The 19674-nt window shown below is 35.3% G+C and overlaps 1 protein-coding gene across 1 annotated transcript; it reads right to left on the minus strand.

Annotated features, from left to right (window-relative positions):
- Positions 1–970: 970 nt before the first annotated feature.
- Positions 971–16820, minus strand: LOC111417205 (SPT16 homolog, facilitates chromatin remodeling subunit dre4). The gene is made up of 3 exons (XM_071197000.1): positions 16267–16820; positions 10168–11654; positions 971–2803 (listed from the first exon to the last, which is right to left on the minus strand). Exons 1-3 carry the CDS (start codon positions 16664–16666, stop codon positions 1307–1309), a joined length of 3384 nt encoding a protein of 1127 aa, XP_071053101.1. The 5' UTR covers positions 16667–16820; the 3' UTR covers positions 971–1306.
- Positions 16821–19674: the final 2854 nt, after the last annotated feature.

Raw genomic sequence — 19674 nt, forward strand, 5'->3', positions numbered from 1 at the left:
GCTTAGTCCTAAAATATGTTAATAATTATGTTATTATACACATGAAACCTATAATATACATAACTAAATATTTAGATTTTAGGTTATGTTTATGTCAAACATTTATTTGTTGATTTATAAACATCAAGGTCATCAGCTGCTATTAATTTTTAATTCACCGTCCAATAAGATAAAAGCGTACTCATCACGTGTTCACACATGTCTCTTGAGTCGACGGGGGTACGACAAAGACAGATATATATATATCTGCACTCTAGTGTTTACACTCTTTTGCTGCCTTAGTCAGCGATATAGAAGATAGTATATATATGGTAAAAACGATTATGGCGGTTACGAACAAGAAAACTAGAGTCATAGTAATTTGTAACACGAAAATATTAATAAAGTAGTTTAAAGTTTATGTAAGAAATATTCAGGTGTATCATTATATTACATCCTATAACAAATTTATTCTTAGTTTCTTATTATATTTGATATTGATAACTCTTTGGTTACCTTTGGTTAAATAAAAGCGTTTTAATAATTTAATGGGAAAAAGTCAACAGCATATAGTAAATTGGTTATGTTATGTAGGATACTTATCCACAGGGAATGAAATTATGGATGCGTCATCCTTAACATTTAGTGCTAATTCTAGTTGTAGTTGTTCTAGTCAAGTTACATGGTTTTAATACAAAAAAGTTAATAATGAACTTGGGAATATAAATTTTAAGTTCAATAACTTTTAACTAACGCCATCTTTTGTCCGAGGATCGTTTCTATTGCCAATTGCGAACTTAAAGGTTAAATTTCTATTTATTTATTATTGGTTACTTTTCTACAACAAAAAATAATAGATTAATTTAACTGTTTGTAAAAATTCTTGGGATATTTGCAATGTATGACAGTGTTGAACTAAAATAAAAATTTATTTTTGAAAAAATATTTAATATGGTGTATTTAAAGATACTAAAATTAAAAAACTCAAAAATTTAAGTGAAAATCTAATTTTACTTTCTTTAACGATGGAAAAACAAAATTAACACATAAACGAGTAGTGACAATAAGAAAAAGAAACACTTTTTGATACTTCAATTAAAAACGCTAAACGTAACATTAAATAAATACCGATTTAGGTTATAAACTGAGAGGATAATTTCGATATTCAACCGTTTTCTTTTAAGTAATCCTGCTTTTACAATAAAAGTTACAATGAAACAGCCATAATATATGTGAAAAAAGAAAGTAAGTTCATTTATCTTAATTCTTACAGCAATAATTAAAAATAACATACAAAAAAAAAGACATGGTCGTCTTTTCCCTTAATTTACTTTCTCGATTTTTTTGACTTGTGTCTGTCTTCGCTATCATCATCTCTACTTCTTTTTCTATCATTATGGTGAGAACTCTTATGTTTACCTGGGGAACTCTTCTTTGAATGCCTATCATGGCTACTATTATGTTTCGAACTAGAACCATGTCGCGAAGACGAAGAATTCTTATTCGGCGATGAGGAATGTTTAGACGATCTATGTTTATCATTCGAACTTCGATGATGTTTATCAGAAGATCTATGTTTATCATGAGATTTATTTAATTTATGCTTGTCGTGTTTACTTTTATGCCGATCCGCATATCTATCAGGTTTTTTAACACCTCTGGGATTAGTGGTATCTTGTTCATCATAACGATTTCTTTCTCTATCTTCCTCTTCAGCTTCTCTTTCTAAATCAGACCAATCTTTCCCAGACTCCTCATCCGAACCTAAATCCTCCTCAGAAGCACTATCACTTTCAGTATCACCCTCAGAATATTCCGAATCTTCATCAGATTCTTCTGAACCACTCTCAACATCAGAAGGCTCATACACTTCATCTTCATCTTCGGTTTGTTCATCTTGAGCTTCTTCTTCATCGTCAGTTTCTGGGTCCAAAAAGGTCCAACCGCCACTTTCAAAAAATCCATCCGGATCATCAGTAATCGTTTTCATAATTTTCGCCCAATTCAATGATTGTACGCCTTCCGAGTATCGAATATCGCACGAATTTAACCATTCCTTAACATGATCCAACATATTCATGGGAATCGCATTAACCATCGCCGTTCTTCTATGATAATCTTTAAATACAAACACCATATCGAAATTCTTCAAATGAAACTGTACCCTTTCAAAATGAACCAATTCGACGTCTTCTAACGTGATAACAAAAGGTGGCCACTCTGTTAAAGTAACCAAACAACCGGAAGTCGGTTGTAATAATACGGTAGAACGAAAAGGTGCTCCTGGAAAACCTAATTCTCGAAACGGGGTATCAAATTCGATTTCTGATTTTGTCATACTTTCAACTTTCTCGCAAAAACTTTTAAAAGCCGTTTTTAATTTGTGTCTTAGTTCTCTTTCAGATTGTTCGGCTGCCAAATCGTCTCGATCATGCATATGCTGGTGTTTTCCTAAATCAGTTGTAATCTCACCCACTTCTGTATAGAATTGGACGTCAACATGTTTCTTTTTACCAAACATAATAGCGTGTTTTAGATGGAAATGTAATAAAATTATCATTTCACCATCGCAAGGTTGAAAGAAGGCATTTTTGATGTTATTGTAAAGGATGTCTACTTTATCACCGCGAACCGATGTGTAACGAAAACCGTTCGTATGAGCCTCTAACGATCCGGTCATACGTTTCGTTACTATGTTCGGACGGATGTACAGATCTTTTAATTTTGGATTGCCTTTATTTTGAGAGAGAATTAAAGTGTCTTGTTTCACTAAATCTTCTTTTTCGCGTTCTTCAGCTTCGCGCGTTTTAAATTTACGTTGAACCTAAAACAAAATCAGAAAAAATAAAGATTAAACATAATCTTATTTTGATAGATTAATTTTGTTTACATTGAAATTACTTATTTACTTAAAAATATCAATAGTCAATTTACAATGACATGTTGAGTCTAAATTAATCCATAATTTATTTTACATTTTCGTAACATTTTTAAATATTTTTAATTTATTTTTGATTGAATGGTCTGTGCAATGCTGTATAAAAGGTTCATCCGTCCATCCAATGGCGCTACAGCCGAATTCTAACATTGGCATCCTCAATTTTCCTCTTCCATCCATCTTCGTCTTCTGACAATCTTTTCCAGTTTGCAGTTGAAACATTTGTAGTTTCTGGCATTCTACCGCACCTCATTCTCCCATCATCTTCTGGCTTTGACAACCAGTTTCCTACCTCCAGGATGTTCTTGTAGTGGCTTCTTTGGTACTCTATTATTCAGCATCCTTTGGACATACTCTGCCCATGTTAATCGTTTGAGCTTTAAATATTTTACCACTTGTGGTTCCTCATACAGGATGTCATAAAAGTCCGGGAGCCTAACTTTGCCATGTTCGTTATTGTTACTAAAGACACTCCAGAAATCCAAAGGATTGCTTTGTATGTTCTCAATGATTTTGAGGCTGCGCTAGGCAATGCACAATCCGTCGTTATTGGGAGACTGGCAGTATCGAGGATTGTCCCAGAAGTGAAAGACTAAACACTGCCATGACTTCCATCACTGACAAGAGTGTCCAAGACAAAATTCGCCAAAATTCCAAGAGGAGTCTCAAAAAAATGGCTAAACAGTTGAATATTAGCCATGAATCCATGCACAGAATCGTCAAACATATTTGGCGGCTTCGTAGCATCACGATGAAAACTGACACATTGCCAGAACAGATGAAGGCCACTTAGAGATGTCGCAAACTTCTAAAACGCTTCTCTCCGGCGGAGCTAAAAGACATCTTTTTCACTGATGATAAATTATTCACGATTGAGCAAATATTCAACTGCCAAAATGACAGAATTCTCGCGCAAACGATTCAGGAAGCGAATAAGCGTGGTTGCTATGTTTCCCTAAAGACACTGCTGATGCCTGGTTCCAACAGTACATTTGCGCGGCACACCGCCTATGTCGCTTCGATCAGGTTGAAACTTGCACGCATGTTAGATGCGTATATGTATTGCATTGACGGCTATTGTCATTGTCTTAGGTTCAGTACAACGTGTGCAATTACAGCCGCACACTGTTAGTTCCGATCAAATCATTCTCAAAGTATGAAAACGACAATCACAGCGACATTTATTGTCAAACTGTCGAAAAACTACAAGAAGCTATTCAACAGAAACGAAGAGAAAAGTTGATGAAATTAATCAGGTTGTTGCATGACAATGCACACCTCAAAGCAGACGAAGACCCAGTGTCAGAAACACAATTGTGATTTTTTTGTCAACCAAACAGCTGGAGAGGAACAATTCATGTCGATTCTCTCTACCTACCCCATAAACACAAATTCTATTTATACGCATAACCACTTCAGTGGAAATCGTCGCTCAAAGGATTTATCGATTTGAAGAAAGCGTATGACAACATTCATAGGTGCAAACTGTGGCGTGTTAACAATTACTGAAACAAACCCTCATTAATAGACATTAGAAAGTGACAACACAAACAATATACCCTTTGTAAAAATGGGAAAAGAACTGTCAGAACCAATCAATACCATGAAAAGACTAAGATAAGAGTGTACTAAACGCCATGAGAACAATCACTGGCTTCCTGCACTTAGCGATATTCCACCGCCCAAGCTGAAAGACAGGATTCGTTGGCCCGAGAATACCAAAAAATATTGGACAATAAACAACTTCCAATCCACAACTACACGCATACGGTGTTATCCACCAGGCTCAAAAGTAGACACCCTGCAATAAGGACAACTAAAACTTTAACACAATAAGAACTTTAGCTTAGAGTGGAGCTGGGGACTGACAGAAAATCAAGCTGTCACTTCCTAAGTGAGCCATTAGCTAAATATATCTAGTAAGCCAGTTGGTTTTGAGTTACCCGCAGTATCTGGAAAACCACACAGGATTCGAACAAGGCAAGGCTTATTCATAAATACCTGATGACCAGGAAGCCGAAACGGAGATGGTTAGTGATAAATCTGATGAAGAACATGTAGGTGAAACAACAATGTGATGTTGAGTTTCATGGATCTGATGACGATTTTGATGAGGAAGATCTTCAACATCAAAATAATCAAAAGCGGCAAAAGAAGAGCAAATAACCATTGTGTTTTGCAACGTCTCATGCGACCCCAAGACACATTCCAAAGAAACCGCCAAGCAAAATATCCATTGGATTATTTCAAATTATTTTTTGATGATGCTGTAATCAAAAATATTTTGGACCAAACAAACATCTACGCCAAATAAAAAAACAATAATGTCCATGTAACCATTGATGAATTGTATGGAGTCTTAGGCGGTATGTTACTATCTGAATATGCCAAATACCCGAACAAACGAATGCTGTCGAAGAGCCAAGGTGATGTGCCAAAAATGTTACAAGCTGGTATACGACTAACTAGATTTGAAACAATTCTACGAAATATACACTTCAACGCTAACACTCACAATAATTTTGAAAATAGATTGTATAAATTAAAACCATTTATTGAAATATATGGTGGACTGGAAGAAAAATAGATGAAAGTATAATACCTTATTGCGGCAAACATTACGCGAAGCAATACATGAAAGGTAAACTTGTGTCTTCGCGTACAAGTCAAGGATATATGGTAAGCTTTTATGTATATTCAGGAAAAGGCACTAAAAGAAACGAAAATAGGTTTGGACTTGGAGGAAATGTCGTTTTAGACCTAATAAATAAAGTTGGTATTGGAGAAAATGAAGGGTATAAGGTCTATTTTGATAATTATTTTACCAGTGGTGGTTTATTTTGTTATCCGAAGGAGATAAAAATATGTGCAACAGGCACAATACGCCCAAATCGAACAGAAGGATGTCCTTTCCCCAATACGAGGTTTTGGAATAAATCATGGCAGAGGCAGTGTTGTTAAATACCCGGGTATTTATTTTCAAGGATAAATTTCCTGGATATATACCCGAGAGTATTTACCCATGATGGGTATTTAGAGGTATTTATAAAATTTAAATTTAAACTGAGTTGATGGCAGTTTTGCAAGCACTTCAAGAATGCAGAGTCGATTATCGATACACCAAACTTGTTTACAACATCTACAAGAATGCTACACTGACGGTAAAACTGCCTAGAATTACTGATTGTGAGTAAAACAAGGCGATACAATGTTGAACCCAAATTGTTCATCACAGTCCTGGAGAATGCATTTAAACAACTGGATTGGACCCAAGAAGGCATAAACATTAATGGCAAATACCTAAGTAATTTATGCTACGCGGACGATATAGTTCTTATTTTGGATAGCCTTGGAGAGATGAAACTAATGGTGAACGACTTAAAGGAGGTGTGTGCAAGAATCGGGTTACATATTAACGTAAAGAAATCAAAATTTATGACAAATCTTGTTCCCAAGTCTAACATCAACATTGGGGATAATGAGATTGAGAGGGTTGACACCTCATCTTGGCCATGAGGTTCGTGTATGGAGATAATCAAATAAGTGAACTAAACAGAAGACGGATTACACTCGCATGGACAGCCTACGGGAAACTTAGAGATATCTTCAAGAGCGATATTCTTATACAGAGTGCACGCCGGTGAGCTGCGGATACGTTTAACGTAAGTGGAAAAAGGACGACAATAAGGCTTCTATTAGTTAACACAGGACAGATATACTACGTTTACTTATCGGGCCGATTGGAGTTGATATGTGTCTCTTTATCTAACTCATTAAAATCGTATGCAATTCGATGCCTTGTCTAACACATTGAAAAGCCCTATCCGCAGGTCGCAGTAACCACACGAACCTCGAAGTGCGACGAAGACAGACACTTGCACGGAGGGCGGTACAAAGCGATTTCATACAAGTTGGAAATTTATCTTTTCAAATTTTTTTAAAAATGAAATTTTTACAGGTTGTAAAGGAAATAAATTTTTATTTTAACAAAAAATCAAATTTTCTGGCATTCTTCGTAGCTTTGATAAAAATTCTTATAGTCACCCAAACCTAAAATTACATGATTAACTTTGAAATCTCTGGTTTCAGCAAGATGGCTGTCCGGCTCATAATACCCGTAACGTGGAAAATTTTTTAAATATGACTTCAAAATAGTGGATAGGTAATTCAGGTCCTATTAAATGGCCAGCACGATCCCCTGATTAGCCCCCAACGATTATTTTTTGTGGCCCTTTTTAAATAATTTGATTTACGGATATGGAGATGACCGTCCAGCAAATTTAGAGGAGTTACAAGCAAAAATTATTGAAATAAGCAATACAATTACACCGGATGTATTTGCTAACGTCCGACAGAATTTTTACAACCGGTTGGGTTATTTGAGCATTTATTAAATAAATGAGCAGTTATTTTTTTCATTTCGGCTTTTCATGTGTTTCTTTATTAGTATGAAGTTGTGATGAAAATTTGTTGCTATAAAATTTTTTGCAGTGACATGATCTGATGCTCATAACTAAGAAAATTGTTAGTACAGTGTTCGAGGGATTTATTTCTTTTTAATTAAAAAAAATATGTAAAGAATAAAACCTTCTTTTTTACATTTTTTTTTGTTAGTGAAAACAATTGATAAAACGACCTTAACAAAAACCACCCGTTCTCAAACCTTTAAAGCTTTCGATATATCTGAGAGCGCAAGCTCCGCCCACTTACAATCGCCCAACTGTTGCTAATGCGTCTATCCGCAGGTCGAATGGGTGCACACTGTATATTTGAAAAGAAAGGCTTTCAATCAATGCGTGTTTCCGCTTATGACGTACGGCTCCGAAACATTAACATTAACGGTAGCCACTGCCAGGAGGCTCAAAGTAACGCAGACTGAAATGAAGACCTATGAAGAAGAACTGGCGCTAATAATGTGGTCAAGATTGTGGCAAACTTCAACAATAGAATATTCAGAATAGAATCGAATGTAACAGAATAGGGGAGGAGGCCCATGTCCAACAATGGCTTGATGATAATAATCATAATGACTTGATCTAATCTAAATTACATCAGATTCGTCTGATGGTAATAAGTCTTCGATTGTTAACAATTCCTCGTCTTCAACGTCCATTTCATCATCTTCCTCTTCATTTTTTCGGAATTTGATATATTTTTACTTGTGTCACTTTTATACGTACTGTTTGGATATTTACCCTGGGTCGGGGTACATACCCGGATAAATACCCATTTTATAAATACCTACCCGTCAGATATTTACCCAGCGCCCATCACTGTGCAGAGGTATATACCGGTTTATGGGAAGTGATGAAGTATTACTTGTTCAATGGAAAGATAACAGAGTGGTTACCATGGCTACAAACTTTCAAGGAAAATCTGTATCCAGCAGTACACAGTGGTGTAAAGAAAGTAGGTCTTATAGAGCAGCCCGAAATGCTAACAAGCTATAATAAAAGAATGGGTGGGCTGGATAAATTAGATGAACTTGTTGCAGTATGCAGAACGCGAATGAGACTTAGAAAGTGGTATTGGCCAATCTATTTATTTCTGTGAGATGATCAGTTCTTAATGCTTGGCTCCTTATGAAGAATTTGAAACTTAATAATATAAACTGTTCTTCATTACTGGCATTTCGGCGATACATAGCCCTTAGCTTTTTGATATCATATGATGCTGGGAAGTTAGGAAGAAAAACTTCTGTATCTAAGCCATTGCTGGCAATCCGTTATGATAACATTGGTCATTTAATTCAGTTCTATGAGACAGATCGACGATGTAAATATTGTACAAAAAGTTTAATTTTATATGTATAAAGTGCGATATTGGCCTACATCCTAAGTACTGTTTTGAACATTGTCATACTAAATAATGCTGAAAGTTATATTTATTATTCCTTAACGTTGTTTTGTAAATAATTACGTTTTTACATTTTTGTATTTTTGTTATAATACAGTTTCATTAACGCCAATATGATAAAGTCTATTCTAAGCCCTTTTAAGGGACGTATTGCAAAATGTTATTCCAAAAAAAAATTCTTTTTTGATAACAAAATTGTTAAGACAATAGGTGGAAAGAACTTCCAGGTCACAGAGAAGCGAAGAGTATGATAACTCCGTCATAAAACAAAACCAAAGAGGTTTTATGCCTCAATAAAGGGGATCTAAGGTCGCTCTCAGGTTTCCTGGCCAGCCATACGCCCCTAAAATACCATCTCTTCCACATTGGACAAGCTGAGGATCAAACATGTCGACTTTGTGACGAGTCAGAAACAGCTGAACTGAGCTGAACATATACTATGTGAATGCGTCGCAAGAGGTCGCCCAAGACAACATTTTCGTAAAGTCCCTAGATTTACAAAGTACCGCGGTTTGCCGCCATTTTGGCTCGAAAGTCAAGCGGGAAATTTAAAACTATGTCGTTCTATTGATAACATTACGCCAAAACTCCTTTCTTTTTTCTCGTGGTACTCTTAAGAATCGAAAGCCCTTCTTACTGCTATTTTTGCAATTCCAAAGGCAACAAGACGGCAATATTTTGATAAATAAGGGGTGAGATGCGGTGACAAGTTGTCAAACCGCCATTTTGGCTCGAAAACAGGCGTCATGAACCGCGGTACTTTGTAAATCTAGGGACTTTACATTTTCGGTTAAAGTCCCTAGATTTACAAAGTACCGCGGTTTGACGCCATTTTCGCTCGAAAGTCAAGTGGGTAATTTAAAACTACAAACCAAAACATTACGCCAAATTTCCTTTCTTTTTTCTCGTGGTACTTTGAAGAGTCGAAAATCCTTCTTACTGCCATTTTTGCAACTCCAAAGGCAACAAGACGGCAATATTTTTGTAAATAAGTGGTGAGGTGCAGTGACAAGCTGTCAAACCGCCATTTTGGCTCGAAAACAGGCTTCATGAACCGCGGTACTTTGTAAATCTAGGGACTTTACATTTTCGGTAAAGTAAGCCTGACACCTACCGACATAAACGAACAAATCCTTGGCAATACTAAGATTCATCAAGGACCTCCATTTGCCCTAAACGTTTGGAGGGCTTAAGTTACAATAGATCTTATAGGTCGCGGTGACGAGAGAGGGCACTCCCCTCAGCCTAGCAGTAATAATAATAATAACACCCACACATTATCCTAAATAAAGTAGAAAAAAATTCAAGAGACCTTAAAATTTAATTAAAAATCTATAGTCATTTTCCTATGGTAATATTTTCTTGTTTTTAAATAATTTTGTTTAATTTCTTACCTCTTTAATCAATCGGAATGCTGTATTTAAATTTGAAGATGGAGGCGAAATTTCTCCAGGTTCTTTAGTATTAGTACTTCTATATGTAACCTCTTTTAAAAAGGTAGCATCTGGTTGTTGATAAGTACCGCCCTCGTTCTTTCCCATTGTAGAACCAGGATGGAAGAAATTAATACGTAGATAAGTGTAATCACCCTCAACAGACTGCGAGATATTTTTAATTGTTGAAATATGAAATGGAACCGGAAGCCCATAAATCGGCAAAATAACCGTTTCATATTTTTGATCGACATATAACTTTAATTCTTTGACTTCCGAAACTCTCGGCATTTGATTTGTGTTTTTATAAGAAACCGTGTTTTTCCGAACTTTTTCAACATCTTTCGCACCACCTTGTTTTGCAAGTCGCTCTTTTGCTTTCTCATTTAAAGCGTTTGCTAATTCTTTTTGGTGTTCCTTTCGTTTCTCTTCGGATGTTTGCTCAGAACGCAATTTCGATTCAATTACAGCGGTTCGTTGCCCACGGCGTAAAATTTCTGGTTTTGGGGCGTTTTCTTTTTCTTCGTCGTTCTCTTCTTCTTCGGAATCGTCTTTAAGGAAAATTCCGATATTTTTTATTTTTTTCTTAGATACCGTTAATAAAGTAGCGGGTTGATCATCGTTAACCATTACGGTATCACCGATAAATAAAGCGTAAATTTTTCCTTCTTTATCTTGTGCATCTTTGTTTTGTAAATTACTAAATCCCATGTTGATGTTAAATACCATTCCTTTTCGTGCGATTGCAGTCGCTTTTGGACCGATTGTTAAGGAATTTTCTTTGAATTCAATTCCCATTGCAAAACCGAAATTTTTAGTTAGATTCTCAACAAGATTCGGTTTTTCTTTTTTAACGTAAGCTAAACCTGATTCGTAAACATCGCATAATTTCGTTCCGTTTGTTAACTTTTTTAATACTTCTTCTTCGAGGTTTAATAAAAAATTGTAATTGTTTTGAACCTCATCAGAAGGATTTACCAACAATGTGCGAATTACATTTGAACAGTAACTTTTGTATCTCGCCCCTAAGGAGCAAGTAATCGCCCCAAAATGTAAATTATTTTTATCACTCAAAACGCTAAACTTAAAATTATAATTCCCCCCAGATTGGATTATAGCAGGGTAACACATATCCACTTGGTTTACGTCTATTCCAGAAACGTATTTTTTATCGGTTATAGCTTGTTCGACACCTTCCGCCAATTTGCTATGTTTTACTTTTTTGTCGGAATCAATAATTTCCATTATTTGATCCTTTAAATATTTTGTAAATACATCCACAGAGACGTTACAAGCTTTCTTTATCGTGACGATTTCCGTTTCTTCTTTTGGACACATTACATAAGCTACAGCAGAAGAAACATCAACCACATTAAATTCTTCTTTTTTTAAAGCAGCCCTCCACGAGTCCATAAATTCTCCAGGATAGTTTTCTTTTGTAAATGTGCCTAAAGAATCAAGAATTTAAATATTTGATATAATTCAAGAATCATCATGTCGCTTAAAAAACGACAATTTTTTTTTAATCGACAGGAGATCATTCAAGTAAGCCGTTACAAATAAAAAAAAGTATGGAAAAGTGTAAAATTTACGGAAAAATCACTTTAAAGTTTCGACGTGGCGTCACTTTTTGTGACGTCATCGACCGTGGTAACCATATATTTTCGCAGCATTTAAACTCTTTAACTTATTGGTTCGTGAATGCTACATACTGTTGGCAAAAGACTAATTATTGCTATCAGAAGATTAAATGCTGCTAGTAAAAGACTAAAAACTGCTTGGAAAGAGGAAATATTAATTCAAAAAGTTACCTATTGCTTCTAAAAGCTAGATACTGCAGAAAAAGACCACAACTTACTTGGAAAAGACTGGATGATGTTTTCAAAATAATAGCTATTGCTACTTCCAGAACGCTAAACACTGCTATTAAAGGTTTTGACCTACTTGGACAGGCGGAATACTGCTTCCAAGACTACTTATTGCTTTTAAAGACTTTAATAATTGTTTGGAAAAGAGATATGCTTCCCAAAAAGCTTCCAAATGCAGCCAGAATGCTAAATACTACTAGAACAGACTAATAACTACTTGGAAAGAAGATCTGCTTGGAGAAGACTAGGTAGTACTGCCAAACAACTAAAATTGACGGGAAAGACAAGATACTGCTTCCATAAGACTACTGACTGCTTTCAGAGGGGTATATACTACTAGAAAAAATTACAACCTGCTTGGAGAAGACTAAATACTGCTGGGAGAAACTATTATTTGCTTGGAAAGACAAAATACCGTTTTCAAAAGAGTATTAACTACTTTCAGAATGCTAAATATTGTTGGAAAGACTACTAATTGCTTAGAGAAAGCTAGATATTGTTGGCAAAGACTATTTAATGCTTTCAGAAGACTACATACTGCTGCTACAACACTACTAAGTGCTTGGAGATTACAATACTACTGGCTGAAGACTATTTACTAAAGCTATTCCTCTGTTGAGTGATATCTTCCTGTGTTCCTTCCATTACAGATTTAAAAATTGCTATATACTACAACATTCGATTCTTTGTCACCCAGATGCGACATATCTTTTTAGAGGAGGGCACTTTGAGTTAGGTTAATTAACATTTAAACCAGTGCGAATTTCTCAAATGTCGCTAACCATATTTTCGCAGCACATTTGGTTAAAACGCATATTTTCGGTTGAAATACGGTTGTTTTTTAGGTTTGAATGCTAGATACTGTTGGCAAAAGAGTAATTATTGCTATCAGAAGATTAAATACTGCTAGTAAAAGACTAAACACTACTCGGAAAGAGGAAATACTATTTCAAAAAGTTACCTACTGCTTCTAAAATCCTAGATACTGCACAAAAAGACCACAACTTACTTGGAAAAGGCTAGATACCGTTTTAAAAATAATACCTATTGCTTCCAGAACGCTAAACACTGCTGTTAAAGGTTTTAACCTACTTGGACAGGCGGAATACTATATAATTGTTTAGAAAAGAAATATGCTTTATAAAAAGCTACCTACTGCTTCCAGAATGTTAGATACTGCTGGAAAAGACTAATAACTAGTTGGAAAGAAGAGATGCTCTCCAAAAAAGGTTCCTACTGCTTCCAAAATGTTAGATACTGGTGGAAAAGATTACAATCTGTTTGGAAAAGACTAGATAGTACTGTCAAACAACTAAAACTGATTGGAAAGACGAGATACTGCTTCCATAAGAGTACTTACTGCTTTCAGAGCGCTATATACTACTAGAAAAGATTACAACCTGCTTGGAGAAGACTAAATACTGCTGGGAGCAACTATTATCTGCTTGAGAAGACAAGATACTGTTTCCAAAAGACTATTCTACTTTCAGAATGCTAAATATTGTTGGAAAGACTACTAATTTCTTGGAGAAAGCTAGATATTGTTGGCAAAGACTATTTAATGCTTTCAGAAGACTATATATTGCTGCCAAAACACTACTAAGTGTTTGGAGATTACAATACTACCTACTGACTGAAGACTATTTACTGAAACTATTCTTCTGTTGAGTGATATCTTTCTATATATTCTGGATAAAGTGGAAGAGCAGTTGGTTAATAACCGAACTGAACTTCGTCCAGAAAATAAGTCTATTTCCTAAGAATGTATTATTATTATTTTTTCTTCTTTTTGCAACTTATTAATGAAGGCATTTATTATTATTATATGCAAATTTTCATAAAAATAGTGCTAGTAGGGAGCCACATACATATAGCCTGTGACAGAACTGTAAATTCCGTCAGCATACCGCCGATACCGACTCTAAACGATGCCGATTACTGTTGTACTCGCTGATGTGAGTACAGAAACGTGTGATGCGTATAAGTACACACGAGATAATGGTATAAATCGTCTGACGAGTATTCGTAGTCATATTCACGCGATTCTGTACGTACTCGTGCAGTGCTCTAGGAGATAGCGCTAGTTAGCATAACATATCACTATGTTGCATATTTTTATTGAACTAAAACTAGAACTAACACTAAACCTAGAACTAGAAACAGTCTTCAGACGCACGGCTAAACCCGATACTTTCTAGGTCTAGTTGTAGTGTTAGTGCTAGTTTTACACTATCACTAGAACACAAGACCTAGACCTATAAACATTCGGGTTTAGCCGCACGTCTTTCAAGAGTGTAAAACATGAACTAATACTAGACCGAAAACTAGAAACATTCGGATTTAGCCACGTCTCTCAAGATGGCTAAACCCGAATGATTCTAGCTTAGGTCTAGTGTTAGTTTCACTTTTAGTTCAATAAAACTATATAACAATCTATAGTAGAAACCACGAGAGTTGGTAGTAAGTCATCGCTTAAAAATGGTATGAATCAAGATATGGACGTACTTAGATTATTTCACTACATACATTTAAATGTAGGTTATGTTAGTAATGGAGGTTATATGTCAAACATTGTCAAAGATAGTTGAGGTTAACATTAAAGTTATTACTAGTTAACGTTAAGTTTAGGTTAAAGTTATCACCTAGCAACATATTTTTTTACCAAAAATGTTCGTTTTTAAACATCATTTATAAATATTAAAAAATTAAAATTCACAAAGATTTCACAAAAATAGTGATAGTTGTTAATGACGTTGAAACAACGTTTTTATTTCAAAATGTTTGATTTTGATGCCTAATATAACATCTTTAAGTAATATAATCAAAATTCACAACATTTTTTCAATAAAAAGTGATTGTAATGAACGGTTAGCACAATTGGTGAATATAAAGATAATTTTTTAGTTAATAGTGTCTGTTTTCGACACCAAACCTAACATACTTAAACATTAGAAATAAAATTCACAACATTTTCACAAAAATAGTGTTTTTGTGAGTTATTAACACGTGAATATCACCTACTAACTACTAATATCACTAACTCTCCAGATGGCTAAACCCGAATGATTCTAGTTCTAGGTCTTGTGTTAGTTCTAGTGCAAAACTAGAACCAATACTAGACCGAAAACTAGAAATATTCGGATTTAGCCCCACGTTCTTTAAAACGGCTAAACCCGAATATTTCTAGTTCCTAGATCTAGTGTTAGTTCAATAAAAATATTCAACAATCTAGTACTGAATCACAATTAGAACTAGAACTATATTTAGTCTGAAGACGCACAGCTAAATCTTGCCTTCTAGTTTTAGTTCTAGAACTAAAACTAACTCTAGATCTAGAACTAGTAACATTCGGGTTTAGCCACACGTCTTTTAAGATGGCTAAACCCGAATGTTTCTAGTTCTAGGTCTAGTGTTAGTACTAGAACTAAAACTAACATTAGATCTAGAACTAGTAACATTCTTATATTACATACTTTCTAGTTCTAGGTCTAGTGTTAGTTCTAGAACTAAAACTAACACTAGATCTAGAACTAGTAACATTCTAATAGTACATACTTTCTAGTTCTAGGTGTAGTGTTAGTTCTAGAACTAAAACTAACATTAGATCAAGAACTAGTAACATTCTTATAGTACATACTTTCTAGTTCTAGTGTTAGTTCTAGAACTAAAACTAACACTAGATCTAGAACTAGTAACATTCTTATAGTACATACTTTCTAGTTCTAATGTTAGTTCTAGTTTTACAGTAACACTGTCACTAGAACTGACACAAGACCTAGTGATAGTGTTAGTGTAAAACTAGAACTAACACTAGACCTAGAAGTGACCTAGTGTTAGTTCTAGTATTAACACAGAGTCTATTGACGTACAGTCTATCTAACGACAGGTAGTCAGTAAAGCCTAAGAAAAACAAGGTGTTTCATTAGTAAATATATATTGTAATCTCACCTAGTTTAGTGAAAATAACTTTACTTTTAAGTTTTTCAGATTGATTTTGTGTGTGGCTATAAAATAAACAATTTGTAGGTTAGGTGTTGACCAGTTTAGTAGGAAAATGCATGGTTAACATTGCTTGTGACGCCACATCTAAACTTTAATGTGCTTTTTCAGTATGTTCTACACTTTTCCGCATTATTCTTGAATTTTTCCTAAAATTTTTACCTAACCTAAAAAATAATAAAACTGAATTTACCTAAAGTTTTTCCTTTCCGACTTTCCTTAATAGCACTAATAAGCGTTTTAAAATTCGCTTCATCTTTATCGTTTCTATCCCTTATAAGTAACTTAATCCCAATCGAATTTTCTTCTTTATTATTCTCGGCTTGCCTCAAGAAATTAATTTTTTTCTTACTACATAAAAAGTAAATATTGGTCTCTGTCAACACAGTAATAGTATCTGTTAATTCGTATCCCAAAAGCCAAACTTGCAAAGAGCCCGATTTGCTGTAAACGAGCTCTTCGTCGACGCCAACGGCAGTAACGAGGCAATCGGTCTTCGAAAATCCATTCTCGCCGTCGGATTTTAGCCAGGCTGTGTGTAACTTGCGTAGCCGGCGAAAAAATGTCTCCTTGTCGAGGTTGATGTTCGACATTTTCTAATCGTTGAACAAAAAACCGGAAACGATCAACACCACCGGTTTTAGACCATCAAAAAATAACTGTGCTAGCAAACGAATGCAATCAACGAGGCGCCAGAACTAGTGTGTATCTGCGCCACAGAAAAACACATGTCAAAACGGTCAAAGAAAGTCACTAGATTTCGTTATTATGATTTTTAATTTTCGATAATTAAAGATTATTAAAAGAAATTAATTTCGTAATGATTAAATCGACTTCATTTAAATAGTTTAAACAAAAAATAACGAAAATTAAAAAGCGAATTTTCATAGAAAAGTTAGGTTTATTTAAGGAATTTTTTGATTTGGGTTGGTAGCAATAACCGGATTCAAAATACGCAAATGTAAGGTTATAAAGAAAATAATCGATTTCAACTTTATTGAATTATTAATAACGTCATTTGGTTGATTTCAATTATTTATTTAGTAATTATTAATGCAATTACTAAAATAAAAAGTAACTTGTAAAGTTAAAACAGCTTTAGGAACATTTATTGATTTGATTGGCAACATTGACCGGTTTTAAAAATAAGAAAATGTCCGTTACAAAAAAGATAACCTAAAATTAATTATTTTAAATTTATTTATTTAGAATCTTCTTAATGCTCTACAACCCTTGGTGGGTTTTGGCCTCCTCAACAATTCTACGCCATTCACCAGTCTTTCACGCGTCCATCGCCCTCATCATACTTCACGTCGTCCAACCATCTTTTACGAGGTCTTTTCTCTGTTGGTTTCCATTCTGTAAGGATTTTTGCACTTCTATCGTATTCCATTCTTCTTATGTGTCTCAGCTATCTAATTCGTTGATATCTGCTTATGTCCACATCACCAAGCAGGACATTGATTCAAAATAAATTGGAGTTCTCCATGTTGCATCTTGTTCTTGTATTGGACCAAATATCTTTCTCAGTATTCTTCTTTCGAACTGTTTTAGATCTTCCTTCGTCCATGTTTCGCATCCTTACGTTATCAATGGTCTTATTAAACTCTTATATATTCTCATTTTAGAGCTGTGACTACAAAATATGGCGTTGTAACGTGTAAGCCCTTGCAGTACCTTGAAGCTCAACTCAGGCAGAAAATCGAGAGTATTCAGCATGTCATTAACAAGCTTGAAAAAGAACATCAAGTCAGAAACAAATCGCAGAGACAGCAAGTTGAAGACTACGCAACGCTTATCGTAATCGCAGTATGGAAGATGAATCATTTAGCCCAATTTTGACCGTGTCATCCGCATCCCTTTGGGATAATTTCTGAGATAGTTGCGTGCAATGTCAAGTAAAAAAGCGGAACTGAGAGGACATCTTCTTGTCTGACGCGGCTCCTGATTACAAATAGTAATTGGTTTCCTTGGTTTCCTTCAATGGTGTTGTACAAGATTAACCAATTTCTGTGGGATCATATCAAGTTGTCGAGTTCACATCAAAGTCATATTCGTAACCCTTCTGCAAAATCTGGCTCAAAGTGTGTATGGTCTGTTGTAGATCGGTTGGGCCGAAATCCAGATTGGTAATCCCAAGATTTCCTCCGCATATTCGCTCATTCTATTATAGATGAAGCATGAAAATATTTTGCACGCCATGTTAAGCAGTGTTATTCCCCTCTAATTACGGCAATCACGCTTGTCGCCCTTTTTATGAATAGGATGTATAAGACCCTGGTTCCATTCTTCATGCAGTTCTTCTGAGTTTCATGTTAAACATATTATAAGCTCGATTTTATTATACTTATCTCTAATTTCATCAAATGTGGAGGTTTTAACGCTGGTTTTTATTGTAACTCTGGTTTTGTTGTTAACAGAATTCAATGTTTTTACATCAATTCTCATTTTTTACCATGTGGTCCAATTAATTGACGGTAACGTTATAATAAGGATTTTGTATTTCCTCATATCTAACTAATTTTTGTAAATCCGTACTTGTGTCCGAAGATCTGAAGACTTCAAGTTGAATGAGTAACACATAAAAATAAATTTTCATACGATTCATCCTTTAAGGGCAAAAACCTGGTTTTTGTTTTCCTTCTCTTCCAATTGATATCTATACGATGAATCTGGAGGAAGAACTAGCAACCTTATTGGTGTACCAGGCTAGGGCTCTTCTTTTTAGTTGAGGCTCATCCTTCGCCCAATCATTCCTGCTTCTAAATATAACTTTACACGGCTGGCTAAAATTGTATTCTGTCGGTCCGTTTTAATTTCAATCAGGTGATTTAGACATGGGTTCTTGAGAATTTCGAGGTGTCCTCTGAGGTTATCCTGTATCAACTTGAGTGAAGAAACTGTTTTCAGTGATAAGGCACTTGAAGCTGCCTCCTTTTGTATATATAAATATAGTGGTGTGAGACCGAGTAGGGCTTCCAAAGCAGCCGTCGGACAAGATCTCATTGCACCCGTTATATTAAGACATGCTAACCACTGGATTTGTGCCAGCTGTTGTTGTGTTGTCTTATGTTTTGTTTTTGGCCACCAAACCAATGAGGCGTAGGCGACGATGGGTCTGATTATTGCTACGTAGGCCCAATGAGGCATTCGTGGTTTGAGACCCCAGTTCCTTCCTAGGCGCCTGCGGCAGATTTGGTTTGCCATGATGGCCTTTTTTCCTCACTTTGTCTAAGTGTGAGTTCCAATTTAGTTTACTGTCTAGTATTACCCATAGGCATTTAACTTCTGTTTTGAGGTTAATAGTTCTGCTTTCAATGGAGGGTGCTTTTATTTGTAGCTTTCTTCTTCGAGTGACTATTTCGGGGGACTATTTCGATTTTATTTGGATTGATGCTGAGCCCATTGCTTCTACACCAAGTACTGATGAGTAGTAGGGCTTTCTGCATTAGTTGAGTTATGATTGTATCATATTTACCTTGGATTGTGATTACAGGTCATCAACATACCCCTGAATCTTGAATCCATTTTTTGTTAGGGTGTTCATCAAGTCATCAACTACCAGGCATCACAGTAGAGGTGATAGCACTCCCTCTTGGGG

The sequence above is a fragment of the Onthophagus taurus genome, chromosome 6 (assembly GCF_036711975.1).
Source record: "Onthophagus taurus isolate NC chromosome 6, IU_Otau_3.0, whole genome shotgun sequence".
In the NCBI taxonomy this organism is placed as follows: Eukaryota; Metazoa; Arthropoda; class Insecta; order Coleoptera; family Scarabaeidae; genus Onthophagus; species Onthophagus taurus.

Bases quoted from the DNA above. Each gene is read 5' to 3' on its own strand.
- LOC111417205 (XM_071197000.1), bottom strand. From the start codon at position 16,666: ATGTCGAACATCAACCTCGACAAGGAGACATTTTTTCGCCGGCTACGC. The intron at 11,655-16,266 runs GTAAATTCAGTT...TTGATTCTTTAG, and splicing joins TCGGAAAGGAAAAACTTTAG to GCACATTTACAAAAGAAAAC. The intron at 2,804-10,167 runs GTAAGAAATTAA...ATTTTGTTTTAG, and splicing joins CATTCCGATTGATTAAAGAG to GTTCAACGTAAATTTAAAAC.